The 18,043-nt window shown below is 38.6% G+C and overlaps 1 protein-coding gene across 1 annotated transcript in view; it reads right to left on the bottom strand.

Moving 5' to 3' along the window:
* LOC150076048 (ras-related protein Rab-27A-like) overlaps positions 1-18,043 on the bottom strand; it is a 90,950-nt gene that overhangs the window by 22,191 nt on the left and 50,716 nt on the right. The window contains exon 2 of the mRNA XM_090387395.1: positions 7,710-7,893. Within this exon, the coding sequence (XP_090243521.1) occupies positions 7,710-7,877 (168 nt within the window). The 5' untranslated portion in view covers positions 7,878-7,893. The remainder of the gene's footprint in view (positions 1-7,709; positions 7,894-18,043) is intronic.

Below are 18,043 nucleotides of genomic sequence, written 5' to 3' on the forward strand. Positions count from 1 at the left end.
AATCCCATTGATGACATGAACTTTTATGGGTTTTTTTTTCACTCTGTGGCTGAGTTAGTCGGGTCTCAGGCATAGATAGCAAGATTTTTTCCCCCAGAAACAGGATTTTTGTCCAGCAAAACAGGAAAATCGACTAGAGAACACACGCAATTTACAAACACAGTACACATGGGTATATATAATAATTTACCAGGTGATCCTAATGTAATACAGTAGTTTGGGTTTTTTTTTTGTTTTTGCACCACCTTGCAAAATATCCTGCCAGCACCCATGCACTATATACACATTCTCCAAAAAACATTTCAAAAATGTTTTTTATTGGTAAAGCTCCAGCACTAATGCTACAAGATTTTGGCAAGTAATGGCTCATAATTTATCTGTATCCCAGAAAAGATAATTTATGACACTCCTTAAATTTGGAATTTTATTTATGAAAGCAGGACATTTACCAGCCGTTCAGTGTTTCCAAAATAATTTTTAAAAATTTCAGTACATTTTAATACTTAAATATTTTGATACTTTTAACTGGACATACAATTTTAGAAATAAAAAAATTTAACTTGATTGAAAAAACTTCTGGAAACCAAGAAATCAAAACAGTGCCACTTGAGTGAAAAGTGCCCCTCTAAGAACAACACCTGCAAGCAACACCATTTGTAAAATCAGTATTTCCAAATCTTTTTTCAGATATAGACCACAGATCACAAAATATAAATACATATTATGTAACTTAACACACATGTGTTAAGTATGAACATTTAACTCATACTTAACTCATGTAATATACATTAGGTTTTTACATGCATACCTGTATCTCCCATCACTGTTAATGGGACTATAGCCAACCTCCACCCCTCAAAAAAAAACAAACTATGTTTTATTGTAAAGTCCCATGGACCACTTTCATATGCTACGCAGACCACATGTTAGGAAACACTGGCCACTGGCTGGACTGTACTTGTTAACAGGAGAGATTGCTTCTACAGGGATGGGATACACTTAAATAGAAAGGGTGCAAGAATTTTTGCTGATGCTGTCGAGGCAGTGTTAGGTGGGTCGGAAAACTGCTAGTTGGGGGGGATACAAGGACTAATAGATTAACAGTAGCCACTGGCAGAGGTGGAAGTGATTCTTGCACTGCTTCTATTGAAATGAGCAGAAGTCTGAAAAACAAGATGCAGGATATTTCAGAGACTGCTGGAAGTCATTGCGGTACAAGTAAACACATGGGTTGTGTTAGGGTAGCTAAGAATAGAAACAGGTGCATGTATACCTGCGTGTACACCAATGCTAGGAGTTTGGTAAATAAATTTGATGAATTTGAGGTATTGCTCAAAACATCAAAGGCAGATATTGTTGGGATATCAGAACGTGGTGTCACACAGATATAAGTAATGCGGAACTGGAATTTGGGGAATACAATGTGTATAGAAAGGATAGACAGGACAGGAGGGGAGGAGGGGTTATGCTATTAATTAAGAAACACATAAAGTCCAAGGAAGTGAAGCCAGTCGACATCGATGGACAGGGCAGTGCCGAATCAGTTTGGTGTGACATAAGCATAGGGAAATCAAAATTGAGAGTAGGAGTGTGCTATAGGCCTAATGACTCTGATGAGTATAATAAGATATTGTACAGGGAAATAGAGTGGGCCAGTAAATCAGAGAGTCTTATAATGGGGGATTTTAATTTCCCAGATATTGACTGGAATTTGTGGGTTGGTCACTCGCACACTAGCAAGGCTTTTGTGGATTTATTGGATGATTGTTTTCTACACCAGCATGTTCGTGAGGCAACAAGAGGGAGCAATACTCTTGATCTGATTATCAGTAGTGACTCTTCATGCATTAAGAACCTGCAGATAAATGAACCACTAGGTGGCAGTGATCACAGTGTGTTGAAGTGGGATTTACTCAAGGAGGTAACTACCATCAGAGGTAAAGGGAAGGGTTTTTGTTTTCGTAAAGGCGACTATGATGGTCTGAGACAGTATTTAAATTCTATACAGTGGGACCAACTGATGATGTTACCAACAGCAAACTCAAAATGGGAAGCATTCAAGGAACTAATCTTGGAGGCTACCAGGCTTTACATACCAACTAAGAAATATTGTTCAAGGTTTAGGCCTAAATGGTTGTCAGATGAACTAATGAGACATGTGGCAGAGAAGAAAAATGCATGGGATACATATAAATTAATGGGTGACATGGAAGCCTATGATAGATATAAGTTGGTCTGTAACCAAGTCACAAAGGAGATTAGGCAGGCAAAGGCAGACTACGAAAAATCCTTGGCAAAGGATGCAAAGAAAAACAGAAAAGAGTTCTTTACATACTTGAACTCGAGAAGGAAAGGGATGAATCAGATTGGTCAACTGGATATTGATGGTTCAACAGTTGAGGATCCTGCTCAGGTGGCTAACAATCTAAACGAGTATTTTGCATCTACATTCACGCATGAGGAGTTATTCAGGAAGGAGAATGATGTAGGTAAAGTAAACATTGGCAGTGAGCTGGATGATTTTGTAATAACTGAGAGGAAAGTGGAGGAGAGATTGTTGAGGATAAACATAAAAAAGGCACCTGGGGTGGATGGGATCTATCCAGTTATATTAAAGGAGGCAGCAAAGGAAGTATGCAAACCCCTAGCCATAATTATGAGAGCTTCTTTGGACTCAGGGGAGGTACCCATAGACTGGAGATGTGCAAATGTAACCCCAATTCACAAAGGAGGATCAAAGGCTGACACAAGTAATTATAGACCTGTTAGTTTAACTTCTGTTCCAGGTAAATTAATGGAGGCACTGGTTAAAGAAGCACTGCAGGATCATCTAGACAAGAATTCAGTTATAGCTCAGACGCAGCATGGTTTTGTTAAGGGCAGGTCTTGCCTGACCAATTTGATTGGATACTATGATGTAGTCACAAAAGAACTGGATGCAGGGAATAACTTTGATATTATATATTTGGATCTTAGAAAGGCTTTTGATACTGTTGCACATGGAAGACTGCTGCACAAATTGGAGCAGTGTGGCATTGGAGGCAAATTGCTGCTATGGATAAGGGGATGGTTGAGTGGCAGAAGACAGAGAGTGGTAATCAATGGACACTGCTCAACGTGGACTAATGTTATTAGTGGAGTTCCTCAAGGTTCAGTGTTGGGTCCGTTGTTGTTTTCGGTGTTTATGAATGATATTGATGATGGGATATCAAGTTTAATGTCCAAGTTTGCAGATGATACAAAGGTTGGCAGGGTCGTCAAGGACACTACTGACGCTATGCTGCTGCAACAGGATCTGGAAAGGTTGAACAGATGGGCTGAGAGGTGGCAAATGAAGTTTAACATTGACAAATGTAAAGTACTGCATATGGGAAACAGTAACCCCAGAGCAACGTATCAACTCTGCGGTACCACACTGACAGTGGTGGAGAATGAAAAGGACCCGGGGGTAATTGTGCAGGGAGATATGAAGTTCTCTGAGCAGTGCAGATGAGCTGCAAGAGTAGCTCATGGTGTCTTGTCAATGATATACAGGAATTTTTCTAGCAGGGATAAGGAGGTGATTATTCCCTTGTATAAGGCAATGGTTAGGCCACACCTTGAGTACTGTATACAGGTCTGGAGGCCTCATTTCAAGAAGGATGTAGAGCTGCTGGAACGGGTACAGAGAAGGGCAACAAGATTAGTAAATGGAACAAAGGGTTGCTCTTACGAAGAAAGGCTTAAGTTTTGCAAATTACAGAGTCTGGAGACTAGGCACCGGCGAGGTGATCTGATAGAGGTGTATAAGGCCTTGAATGGTTTGAGCATGCTCAATGCCAATGGGATTCTTCATCTTTCTCAGAATAATCACCTCAGAGGGCATAAATTCAAATTGAGGAAGGACGGATGTCGGATAGATGTGCGGAAATTTGCCTTTGGCCAGCGGGTGGTTGGTTGGTGGAACCGACTTCCATCACTTGTTGTTGAAGTTGATAGCCTAAACAAATATAAAGCTCAACTGTACAGGTATTTCGAACGAACGGAGGGGTGAAATGGGAGAGGGTTTTTTTTTTTTTTTTTTTTTGGGCTGATGCTGAATAAGCTTGCTTTCTTGCATCGTATGCCTCTACTAATGCTAATGCTAATGCTAATGCTAATGCTAATGCTAAAGATCACCAGTAACTTGAGCTGGCCTCGACCTCAACATACTCAAGGAATGTTTGGTCCTGAATACTAACATTCCTTATCGTGGCATGGTTCATCATTATCATCTCTATAGCCCTTGAATACAACTTGAATTAGTATTATTATTGGCACCATTACTAATAATAAATTATACCATATTCATGAAAAGGAGAGAGTGTGTGTGTGTAAACAAAAGCATATGAACATTCAAGAAAAATCATGAGTACCGAGGTTTAAGCTGACCTAGTCTTCCTGCATAATCCCTTGCCATGCTGAGGTACCATTAGTTATTCATTTAAACTGAGCCAATATCCTACATGTTGCTCTTAATACTGTTAATCTTGCACTCTAACTGGCTCAAACAAAGGAATAAGAGATAATCATATACTATCTGTTGCTCTCTTACAGCTGCTATCTCCTTTCCCCGAATTTTGTACAATAGCACAAAGATTCTTAAGGTTTAACTAGCATACATACAAAAATACACAATACTTAGTTACAGCTGTAGTGCTTATTTGTCTTAAGTTTTAGGCCTGATGTAGCCAAGTGGTCAGGAGCAGGAGTGCAGTAGTAGAGAGTAGACCGGGGTTCAAGCCCATGGCTGCTAAATATGATTCAAATTTGTATTGATTGATTTGTTATAAACTCCACTGACCTGCTGGTCATGCCAGAATATAAAACAAAAAAAAAAATTTTTTTTTTCTTATACTTCTTTGCAAAATCTTCATTTAGTTAAAAAACACTTTTATACATTTTGTTCAGCCTTAGTCAGTTTTGTAAGTGAACAATAGTTTTGTAAGGTCACTGAAGAAGTTGTAGACTGTACTACAAAACATACACTATGAATTTATATACATTTCTTTGGAAATAAATACAGATTTATTTTAACACAGGAAGAAGTGCTTATTTCTTTTAACTTTTAAGAATATAATTTATACCTGCAATAAAGAACTATTATACTTCAAACAGGCTTTGATCCAAGACAGCTCATGTTGCATGAAGTTGGAGTGAGCTGATCAGGATAAGTGTCAAGGTGACCAAGTCCATGCAGCATAAGTATATTGTGTCTAAGAAGTATGCATACAAACCAGATTGCCTGTTGTTTTGGACTGCTGGGAGAAAAAACTCTACAGCTGCACTCATAACCGACTTGAGGAGATCTTTAGGATATGTTGCAACACATATGAAGTATACCTTATGAAAATAAAAAAACTGTTCACTGCCACTGATATTTCTTATTTCTCCCCCCTCTCACCCACCACTGCAGATTTAACTGAAAATCAAGCTAGGAATTGAGTTTTTATAACTTAAAAAAGCATCTTAAAGCATTTCTTATTTCATATAAAGTAAAATAGTTATTACTTTTTGACATGTATAAGTGACATAAGTCCAGGAGGAGAGGGAGAGGAAAGGGGGGGGGAGAGAGAGAGAGAGAGAGAGAGAGAGAGAGAGAGAGAGAGAGAGAGAGAGAGAAGACATATTGCTAAGATGACAATACAATGGGCATATTATATGCATACTCTGTATAGTGGTGTACTCAAGGACTAAGGGGAGGGGGATTACAACTCTCCTCCTCAGAATTAGTCATCATGAATGATGATGGCTAATTCTGAGGAAATCAGCCATCATGAGACCTAAAGAAAAATACTCTTTTTTTTCTATTTTGACTGAGTCTTTTTTGGGTGAGGTTGAACCCTTGGTGTCACTGATTTCAAACATATAAAAGTACAGGCAACCCCCGTATAACATGGTACTTCTACAACACAGTTTGAGAATTGCGGCAATCCTCACACAACACAGTACTTATATAACACGGTTTCGCTCCAACACAGTTTGAGAATTGTGAGAAATCTCGCATAACATTGGATTTTTGAGCTTTTGTGCTGGGAAACCCTGATATTATGTTAGATGTAATTTTCAACATTTCCATTCCTTTTTGTGAATCCCTGCTGTTGACTCACTAGTCGTTATCGCCTTCGTGATATTTTTCTAAAGCACATTTCTGGAGGTCATTACCATAAAACAATAAAAACAATTTGCAGTTTCTGGTTTATTAGTCTTTTCTGTTAGTGTAATCAATTATAAACAGGTAGTAAACTCGATCTTTTTGCATTTGCTATAGTACCGATAGCTGGGATTCTATTGGTTTTCACGTTATTATGGTGAAATGTGTTTCCCCTTCCATGAAATATTCAATCATAAAAAACATAAATAAATTTTCAGAAACTCACTGCTCTGTATCTCACTTATGCATATCATGTTTGTTGCAACTTGTGTCAGTGTTCTTTGTTATTAATTGCTTATCATTTTTACTATTTTAAATTTTACAAAAAAAAAAAAAAAAAAAAAGTCAGTGAACAGGAATATCAATTAGTTAGTATGTACATATTACAGTATGTATTAATTACGCTATGTACGTAAGCGTAAATTCATTTTTATTTTTCTAACTGGAAAATATTCTTCTGATTTTCACATATCGTTTAAATTTGTTACTTGGTAAGGTAATAAAGTTAAATTTGTGCTTTCTGGGTTAGGTCGGTTCTGTGTGATTGAACTTATGCTTGTTTGAGACCATTGGGGCTCACATCTGGTGAGTATGGGCTTGGCACACCCAGGGTCCTGGGCTGGATATCATCATTCTTCTCTTTCTTGGTGATTCCCTTCTACTTTTGACTCTCTCTCTCAGGGTAACTTGAAAATTTTTTTTTGGCTGGTGCAGCATAAGCCTCAGGCTTCCTTGCACCATATAGCTAATAATAAAAATAATAATAATAATAATAAAAAATTGTGGCTTCGAAGTGTGCAGATTGATTGTGACAGAGAGCAGAAGGTATATGAAATCTAGATGCTGCAGAAGAGATTATGCTTAGCAGCAATGAAGAGGAAGAAAATTAAATGAACGTACATTATGTGACATATAAGTATCACAGGTGCCTCTGTAGCCAGGTGGGCAGGAGCAGCAGTGCGTAGCATATGCTCCTTGATTAGACTGGGGTTTAAGCCCATGACCACCAAATGCTGAAAGGTCAGGGATGACCACTGCATATCCCCGGAGCAATATGGCCTTAGTTCCTAATACCCCTAAAACCAAACAACAACAACAACATAAGTATCACAGTTTGTAAGGTAAGATGTTTGTTCAGTTATTACTATTTAAGTTACTACTACTATAAAAATAAAGTTAAAATATTAAGTTATTACTACTATAAAAATTAAGTTTCCAATAGTTATAAAAAAATGATGTATTTTTGTTAGCTTTTGGAATGTAACCCCCCCCCCCTTTTTGTACTGGTTCTTAGTCCTGTATATTATGGTTTCACATTACACGAGATTTTGTCGGAACCAAACTATCATGTTATACGAGGGTTACCTGTATATACAAATCTTTGATAGACACTTTCTTTTATTATTCAAGCATTCCCATTGTTCTAAGACACAATAAAATATAAAAAAAATTGCCAATTTTAAAATTTGAAATTGCCACTTTACATAATATAAAATGTTTTCATTTTCATAACAACAACTAAATTAAATTAACTTACAAGTCTCTTTTCTCTGAAATCAATTCCAACAGTAGAGATGAATTTATTATTGAATACTCCATCTGTATACTGATAGAGAAGGCTTGTTTTTCCTACTCCAGAGTCTCCCAGGGCCAGAAATTTAATGAGATAGTCGTAGTCAGAAACTGAGCCACCACCACCACCCATCCTAGAGATCAAATACCTGTCAAATTTTAAAATTTTGTAATTTCAATTATTTATAAATTAATGATAATAGTGCTATTATAAATTATTTAGTATTGTTTCATTGTTTAAATCTATTTAAATGTTCAGTAATTTAACATTCTGGCATCTCACTGTTCTTAATTTATAAATAAATAACAGAAAAGTTTTAATAAAGGACCTTGAAAAATGCTTTGCAAACCTGATTTTGTGTCACAAAAATCACCTACCAATTAATCACTTTGACAAACAGCTCACCTTAATGGCTAGTACTGTGATATTATTATTATCGTTAGCCATGTGATGCAAGGAAGCCTGAGGCTTTAGCTGAACCAGCCAAAAGAAAATTTCTCAGTTACCCTGAGAGAGAGAGAGAGAAGTAGAAGGGAATCACGAAGAAGAGAAGAATTATTATTATTAGCCATATGGTGCAAGGAAGCCTGAGGCTTATGCTGCACCAGCCAAAAAAAAAAAATTCTGTTACCCTGAGAGAGAGAGAGAGAGAGAGAGAGAGAGAGAGAGAGAGAGAGAAAAGTAGAAGGGAATCACCAAGAAAGTAAGAAAGAGAAAAATTATGATATCCAGCTCAGGACCCTGGGTGTGCCAAGCCCATACTCACCAGATGAAAGCCCTGGAGTTATGCAAAGAGTGGTCATCAATCAACCAGTATAACATTTAATTTCATTCACACAACATTTAAATGCATATTAAAAAGGAAGAAGATAAAGATAAAAAATTTTTTTATCTTCTTCCATTTTAACACTGTAGTCAATTTCCTTTAATCTAACCAGTCAAGTTAGGGATAGTGATTAAATTACAATAATTATAATGACGAAATATATTCATTATAAAAAATTTCTCTCATACTTGCTTTTGCAAACTTCACTAACCTAACCTAATGAAACTGTTGTATTAGCATTAGCAGAGGAATACGATGCAAGAAAGCAAGCTTATGCAGCATCAGCCAAACCCCCCCTCCCATTTCACCTCTCCATTCGTTCCAAATGCCTGTCCAGCTCAGCCTTAAATTTATTTAGGCTATCAACTTCCACAACAAAAGATGGAAGTCTGTTCCACCAATCAGCTATCCGCTGGCTAAAGGCAAATTTCTGCACATCTATTCTAAAACTGTTTTTCCTCAATTTGAATCTGTGCACCCTCAGGTTCTTAATCTGAGCAAGAGGATGAATCCTATCAGCATTCAGCTTGCTCAACCCATTCAAAGCCTTATACACCTCAATCAGATCACCTTGCAGGTGCCTACTCTCCAGGCACTACAATTTACAGAACTTAAGCATTTCTTCGTAAGAGCACCCCTTTGTTCCCCTCGCCAATCTTGCTGCCCTTCTTTGTACTCATTCTAGCAACTCTACATCCTTCCTAAAATGAGGCCTCCAGACCTGTACACAAGTACTCTAGGTGTGGCCTGACCATTGCCTTGTATAATGGGATGATTACTTCCCTGCCCATGCTAGCAAAATTCCTATATATCATTGACAAGACTCCATGACCTGGCCTGGCAGCCCATCTGCACTGCTCACCGAACTTCATATTTGACTGCATAATTATCTCCAGGTCTTTTTCACTTTCCACTTTCCTGAGTGTAGTACTACACAGTTGGTACTCTTTGTCTCTTTGGTTATTGCTACCCATATGCAGTACTTTGCTTTGCCTCTTCAGTTGCCACTTCTCAGCCCATTTGCCCAACTTATCTAGATCCAGTTGGAGTAGCATACTGTCTTTGCTGTTGTTAACAACCCTGCCAACCTTTGTATCATCTGCAAACTTCGACATTAAACCTCATATACCTTCATCAATATCATTGATAAATATACAAAACAACAATGGGCCCAACACCGAATCCTGGGGAACTCCACTAATAACATTTGTCCACGAAAAGCAGTGCCCATTGATTACCACTCTTTGTCATCTCCCACTCAACCATCCCTTTATCCACTGCAGCAATTTGTCTCCAATGCCATACCTCTCAAATTTGTACAGCAGTCTTCCATGTGCAACAGTATCAAAAGCTTTCCTGAAATCCAAGTATATGATATCAAAATTATTTTTGGCATTCAGTTCCTTTGTCACCACATCATAGTGTCCAATCAAATTGGTCAGACAAGACCTCCTTTTAACAAACCCATTCTGTGTCTTAACTCTTACTGTAGCCTTGTCTAGATGATCCTGCAATGTTTCTTTAATCAGTGATTCCATTATTTTCCCCGGAACACAAGTTAAACTAACAGGTCTATAGTTACTTGTGTCACCTTTTGAACCCCCTTTGTGATTTGGTGATACATTTGCACACCTCCAGTTCATGGGGACTGCCACTGAGTCCAAGGAAGCTCTCATAATTATGGCTAAGGGTTTGCTTACTTTCTTTGCTGCCTCCTTTAATATAAATGGATAGATCCCATCCACTCCAGGTGCCTTTTTTATGTTTAAGTTCAATTTCTTCTCCACTTTGCTCTCAGTTATTACAAAATCACTTAGCTTCCTGTTAGAGTTTGATAAACTTCTGGCACTCCCCCTCATTGAATAACTCTTCATGTGTGAATGTAGATGCAAAATACTCATTCAGTTTATCAGCTACCTGAGCATGATCATCAATAGCCAACCCATCTGTGTTAAGTGATCCAATCTGATTCATCCCTTTCCTTCTAGAGTTTATATAAGTAAAGAACTCTTTGCTGTTTTCTTTGCATCCTTTGCCAAAGATTTCTCGTAACCTGCCTTTGCCTGCATAACCTCCTTTGTGACTTGATTACAGACTATTTTATATCTGCCATAGGCTTCTGTGTCACCTGAAACTTTATATGCATCCCATACATTTTTCTTTTCTGCCACGAGACTCATTAATTCATCTGACGTCCATTTAGGCCTAAACCTTGAACAGTATTTCTTAGTTGGAATGAAAAGCCTAGTCGCCTCCAAAATTAAGTCCCTGAAGGCTTCCCATTTAGAATTAAACGTTGGTAACATCATCAGTTGATCCCACTGTACAGAATTTAAAAACTGTCTAAGACCCTTTAGTCATCTTTAACGAAAGCAAAAGCCCTTCTGTTTAGCCTTGATGGTAATTACATCTTTAAGTAATTCCCACATCAGTACATTGTGATCACTATCACCCAGTGGTTCCTTTATCTGCAAATTCTTAATGCATGAATAATCACTGCTGATAATCAGATCAAGATTATTACTTGCTCTGGTTGCCTGTCCACAAATATAAAAAAATAAGCTTGGATTGTTCAAAAGCCTTGCATGAAGACATTTTGCTCGCTTTTCAGCACAAGTCTGACATGATAACCTCAAAAATAAATTGTGCTCACACTGATAAACACTACTGCATGGAGCCGTGAAGGTCAGGAAACAAAGGACTGAAGGCAGTGTTGCTAATGTGTGAAGATTTTGTTTACAAATTCCCAGCATTTACTCCTAACTTAATACATTCAATAATACAACTCATGACATATTAGTTTACAAACATTGAAAACCATGCAGAGTCATGTTAGAACAGGTTAGGGAAACTAGTTAAAATAGTAAATGAGGATAAAGTAAGTTTTTACTTCCAATTTGCTACTGTTGCAGCAGTTAAAAGAAGCATTTGTACGTTGTACAAATGAAATTAAATAACACACTAAGCTCAACGAATTTAGGACCAAAACCTCATGCTATGAAAGAGCCATAAAACATAACATGACTCTGCATGATTTTCAATGTTTGTAAACTAATATGTTGTGAGTTGTATTATTGAATGTATTAAATTAGGAGTAAATGCTGAGAATTTATAAACAAAATCTTCGCACATTAGCAACACTGCCTTCAGTCCTTTGTTTCCTGATCTTCAGAGCTCCAATGCAACCGTGTTTATCAGTGTGAGCATAAGTTTATTTTTGAGGTTATCGTGCCAAACTTGTGCTGAAAAGTTAGTAAAATGTCTTCATGCAAGCCTTTGAACAATCCAAGCTTATTTTGTTATATTTGTGTAGGTTATGTAGTCCTTAAGCAAAGACAAGATATTACAGAATTTGTAAAAAATGTGAATTGTGCTTATTTTGGAATGAAACTCTGTGACCACAATAAACAATGGGCTCCACATAAAGTTTGCCAAACCTGTGTTGAAGCATTGAGACTGTGGAAAATGGTAAAAACAAGGCAATGCCATTTGCAATTCTCACGATTTGGTGTGAGTGTTCAAACCACTGTGATGACTGTTACTTTTGTTTAGTTAATGTAGAGGGCTACAATGCAGAGAGTAAGAAAGGCATTGTGTATCCTAAAATTGCACCTACCACTAGACCAGTTCCACATGGATGTAACCTGCCAATTCCATACCCTCCACTTATATTGGACAACAGCAGAGAGTGCTGAAAGCAAAGCTTCTGAAGATGAAACTGTAGTCTCCAGCCCGCAACTGTTAGCATTAGTAGAGGCATTTGATGCAAGAAAGCAAGCTTATGCAGCATCAGCCAAAAAAAAAAAAAAAACCACTTCCACTTCACCCCTCTGTTCGTTCAAAATACCTACCTGTCCAGCTGAGCCTTAAACTTATTTAGGCTATCAACTTCCACGACAAGGGATGGAAGTCTGTTCCACCAACCAACCACTCGCTGGCTAAAGGCAAATTTCCGCACGTCTATCCTACATCTGTCTTTCCTCAATTTGAATTTATGCCCTCTCAGGTGATTATTCTGAACGAGAGGAAGAATCCCATCAGCATTAAGCATGCTCAAACCATTCAATGCTTTATACACCTCTATCAGATCACCTCACTGGTGCCTAGTCTCCAGACACTGTAATTTGCAAAACTTAAGCCTTTCTTCGTAAGAGCACCCCTTTGTTCCATTCACTAATCTTGTTGCCTTTCTCTGTACTCGTTCCAGCAGCTCTACATCCTTCTTGAAATGAGGCCTCCAGACCTGTATACAGTACTCTAGGTGTGGCCTGACCATTGCCTTATACAAGGGAATAATCACCTCCTTATCCCTGCTAGAAAAATTTCTATATATCATTGACAATACACCATGAGCTACTCTTGCACCCGTCTGCACTGCTCAGAAAACTTCATATCTGCCTGCACAACCACCCCCAGGTTCCTTTCATTCTCTACCACTGTCAGTGTAGTACCACAGAGTTGATACGTTGCTCTGGGGTTGCTGTTTCCCATGTGTAGTACTTTACATTTGTCAATGTTAAACTTCATTTGCCACCTCTCAGCCCATCTGCTCAACCTTTCCAGATCCTGTTGCAGCAGCATAGTGTCAGTAGTGTCCTTGACAACTCTGCCTACCTTTGTATCGTCTGCAAACTTTGACATTAAGCTTTATATACCATCATCAATATCATTTATGAATACAGAAAACAATAATGGACCCAACATTGAGCCCTGAGGGACTCCACTAATAACATTAGTCCACGACAAGCAGTGTCCATTGATTACGGCTCTCTGTCTTCTCCCCCTCAGCCACCCCTTTATCCACAGCAGCAATTTGCCTCCAATGTCACACTGCTCCAATTTGTGCAGCAGTCATCCATGTGCAACAGTATCAAAAGCCTTTCTAAGATCCAAGTATATAATATCAAAGTTATTCCCTGCATCCAGTTCCTTTGTGACTGTATCCTAGTATCCAATCAAATTGGTCAGGCAAGACTTCCCCTTAACAAAACCATGCTGTGTCCGCGCTATAACTGAAGTCTTGTCTAAATGATTCTGCAGTGCTTCTTTAACTAGTGCCTCCATTAATTTTCCTGGAACGGAAGTTAAACTCACAGGTCTATAATTGCTTGTGTCAGCCTTTGATCCTCCTTTGTGAATTGGGGTCACATTTGCACATCTCCAGTCTGTGGGTACCTCCCCTGAGTCCAAGGAAGCTCTCATAATTATGGCTAAGGGTTTGCTTACCTCCTCTGCTGCCTCCCTTAATATAACCGGATAGATCCCATCCACCCCGGGTGCCTTTCTTGTGTTTATCTTCAACAATTTCTCTTCCACTTTACTCTCAGTTATTACAAGATTCTCTAGCTTACTGCTAGAGTTGAATACACTTCTGGCTTATCCCTCGCTAAATAACTCCTCATGTGTGAATGTCGATGCAAAATATTCATTTAGTTTGTTAGCTCCTGAGCAGGATCATCAACAGTTGACCCATCGATATCAAGTGGACCAATCTGATTCATCCCCTTCCTTCTAGAGTTTACATAAGTAAAGAACTCTTTGCTGTTTTTCTTTGCATCCCTTGCCAAAGATTTGTTGTAATCTGCCTTCGCCTGCCTAACCTCCTTTGTAACTTGGTTACAGATCAACTTGTATCTATCATAGGCTTCTGTGTCATGTGTTAATTTGTATGTAACCCATGCATATTTCTTCTCTGCCATATGCCTCATCAGTTCATCTGACATCCATTTAGGCCTAAACCTTGAACAATATTTCTTAGTTGGTATGTAAAGCCTAGTAGCTTCCAAGATAAGTTCTTTGAATACTTCCCATTTTGCATTTGCTGTTGGTAACATCATCAGTTGGTCCCACTGTATAGAATTTAAATACTGTCTCAGTCCATCGTAGTCGCCTTTACAAAAGCAATAACCCTTCCCTTTACCCCTAATGGTAGTTACCTCTTTGAGTAAATCCCACTTCAGCACACTGTGATCACTGCCACCTAGTGGTTCATTTATCTGCAGATTCTTAATGCATGAAGAATCACTGCTGATAATCAAATCAAGAGTATTCCTCCCTCTAGTTGCCTCCCGAACATGCTGATGCAGAAAACAATCATCCAATAAATCCACAAAAGCCTTGCTAGTGTGTGAGTGACCAGCCCCCAAATTCCAGTCAATATCTGGGAAATTAAAATCTCCCATTATAAGACTCTCTGATTTACTGCCCCACTCTATTTCCCTGTACAGTTTCTTATTATACTCATCAGAGTCATTAGGCCTAAAGCACACTCCTACTCTCAATTTTGATCTCCCAATGCTTATGTCACACCAAACTGACTCGACACTGCACTGTCCAGCGATGTCCACTGGCTTCACTTCCTTGGATTTTATGTATTTCTTAACTAATAGCATAACCCCTCCTCCCTTCCTGTCCTGTCTATCCTTTCTATACACATTGTATTCCCCAAATTCCAGTTCCGCATTACTTATATCTGTGTGACACCACGTCTCTGATATCCCAACAATATCTGCCTTTGATGTTTTGAGCAATACCTCAAATTCATCAAATTTATTTACCAAACTCCTAGCATTGGTGTACACGCAGGTATACATGCACCTGTTCTTTTTCTTAGCTACCCTAACACAACCCATGTGTTTACTTGTACCGCAATGACTCCCAGCAATCTCTGAAATAACCTGCATCTTATTTTCCAGGCTTCGGCTCATTCCAATAGAAGCAGTGCAAGAATCACTTTCACCTCTGCCAGTGGCTACTGTTAATCTATTCGTCTTTGTATCCCCCCAAGCTAGCAGTTTTCCGGCCCACCTAACACTGCCTCGATAGCATCAGCAAATATTCTTGCACTCTTTCTATTTAAGTGTATCCCATCCCTGTAGAAGCAATCTCTCCTGTTAACAAGTACAGTCCAGGCTGAAAAAAATTCTACCCCTTGAGCCTTGCACAATCTTTCCAGGACCGAATTGATCGACAAGGCTCTCATCATATACTCCCTCGTATCGTGTCTGGGCAGAATTGCAGACACTTTCAAATTCAACCCTATTTCACGGCTTTTTTTCAACAGTGACCTGTACTTGTTAAGCAATTCTGCCGGTCTCCTACTCTTGATATCGTTATTGCCAACGTGTACAACTATATCACCTTTTGTGCCCTTAAAAGATGATATCTGCTCTACAACGTCATCAACCTTTGCCCCTGGCAGACATACCCTGTTCCTGTTCCACCTATCCTTTTTACAAAGCATGTTCCCCGTTTCCCTGACAATAGAGTCACCAACAACTACTAGTTCCTTTGGGACCACCGCATTCTGCCTTGGGGGTTGCCGCCGTGTTTCACGATGACCAAGTGCAAGCTCTGGCATTGATGTGGGCAGCCGAGAGGTTGATGGGCCCCTCAATTTAGTTCCTTCGAGGGCATCCACCCTGTCCTTCAAGCTCTCATATAGGCCCATAAGAACGCTGAGTTGTTGTCTGATTTCGATACACTCCTTGCATCGCGCACACACAAAGACATCCCCCATGGCAATATCATGTCCCGTACCTGAATGCTCCACAAACATCATGCAAGCTGTGCATTTTAGAAGGCTGTGACTCAGAAGGCAACTGCCCCCCTCAGTTCTCCTCTGAGCCACAGCACTTCCATTAGCTTGAGTCTTTTGTTTTGCTGCTCTGGTCTGAGTCATGATTACTTTTAATTTAAATAAAATTTCAATTTCAGTTTATAACCCTAACTTATCTCCCAACACAGTTATAACGGGATATATATTTTTTAGTGTCAAGTATTAATTATTTCCGAGTTCCCTTTATATAACTTCCGTATCAGTTATGTATTAATTAATTATGTTACGTTTGTAATCTAAGTCGGAATATGTATTTAGTTAAAAGTGCAATTTAAATGCCAACGAAGTTCAACAAGTTTAATAGATTTTACCGATCGCTGAAAATATTATAACCTATACTATACTAACGCTATCTAGGTTCGATATATAACGATTGTATGACAAAGACAAGGCGGGAAATTACGAACAGTAATCTATGGACACTTAAGTATTAATTAACTAATACTAATACTAACTAAATGTTTTCACAGCATGAACTCAATGATCTAGTAAGAGATTTAAATTTACCAAAGAATCTGCTAGACTTAAATCAAAAAATCTTCTAGCACAGGGGACATTTTTCTAATGGTACAAACCACAGCAAACAAGAACTAGTCCCCTACTTTTCTAAGGACAGTTTATGGTTTTTTGCAGTAATATAAATGACTTAATGAACTATTTAGGAATTAGTTAAAACCCTACATAGTGAAGACTTTTTATTGACTCATCAGAGAGGAGTCTCAAAAGTATGTTACTCCACAGTGGAAATAAATATGGATCAATTCCACAGTCACTCACTCTGTGCATTTGAAAGAAACATACAAGAACTTGAAGTTGTTCACAAATATTAAGTATGAAGGACATGGTTAGTGACTTCAAAGTGATAGACATGTTACTTGGACAACAATCTGGCTAGATAAAAATGCCTTGCTTTTTGTGTGAGTGAGACAGTCAGACAAGGAGCAGAGGCAGACTGGGTCAAAAATTCATAAAGGAAAGCGACCTTATTACTAGTGCTTATGGCCAAAATCACACTGGCTTCCAGTCCACTGGGGTTTCCCCGGTAAGTCTTATGGCCAATCTGCATCTGGCAAGGAGTAACCACTGGGATGTCAAGTTCTGGCCAAAGATGGACAGTTCGTTGCCTGGATCAAAGAACATAGTTCATAAACCACTGGTAGACCCAAAAATTGTCCTCCTTCCACCATTGCACATCAAACTGGGTTTGATGAAAGAGTTTGTAAAAGCTTTACCTCAGGAAGGTCCCTGCTTCAACTAACTTTGCAATAAATTCCCATTAATCGCCCAAGGGAAGCTAAAACAAGGTATTTTTGTTGGACCTCAAATTCACAAACTGATGACGAACCAAGATTTTGAGGGAGCTATGAATAAAATAGAAAAACACGCATGGATTAGCTTCACATCTGTTGATGAGAACTTGTCAAGGAACAACAAGGATCCAGACTACAAGAATATAGTAGAAAATATGTTGGCAAACTTCAAGAAGCTGGGCTGCAACACGAGTGTCAAATGTAAAAATACATTCTCAAACAACCACATATACTACTTCCCATAAAATTAAGTGTTAGTGAAGAACAGGGTGTGAGGTTTCACCAGGACATTAAAGACATGGCAATGAGGTACCAAGGGAGATGGAATGTCAACATGATGGCTGACTATTGCTAAATGCTGAAGAGGGACTGTAAAATAGAAGGATCTGCAAGAAAATCAAAAAATTGACCCATCATAGATCAGTTTGTAAAATGAGAGATGAGTATTTAATGGACTTTTTACCACACTGCCCTTTTTAATGGTGTTTTCAACACATATTTAAATATAAAAGTTAGGTAAAAATAGCATTTGTTATAATTTTAG

Source organism: Mastigoproctus giganteus, chromosome 13, assembly GCF_048544385.1.
Source record: "Mastigoproctus giganteus isolate SK-2022 chromosome 13, ASM4854438v1, whole genome shotgun sequence".
NCBI classification, from domain to species: domain Eukaryota; kingdom Metazoa; phylum Arthropoda; class Arachnida; order Uropygi; family Thelyphonidae; genus Mastigoproctus; species Mastigoproctus giganteus.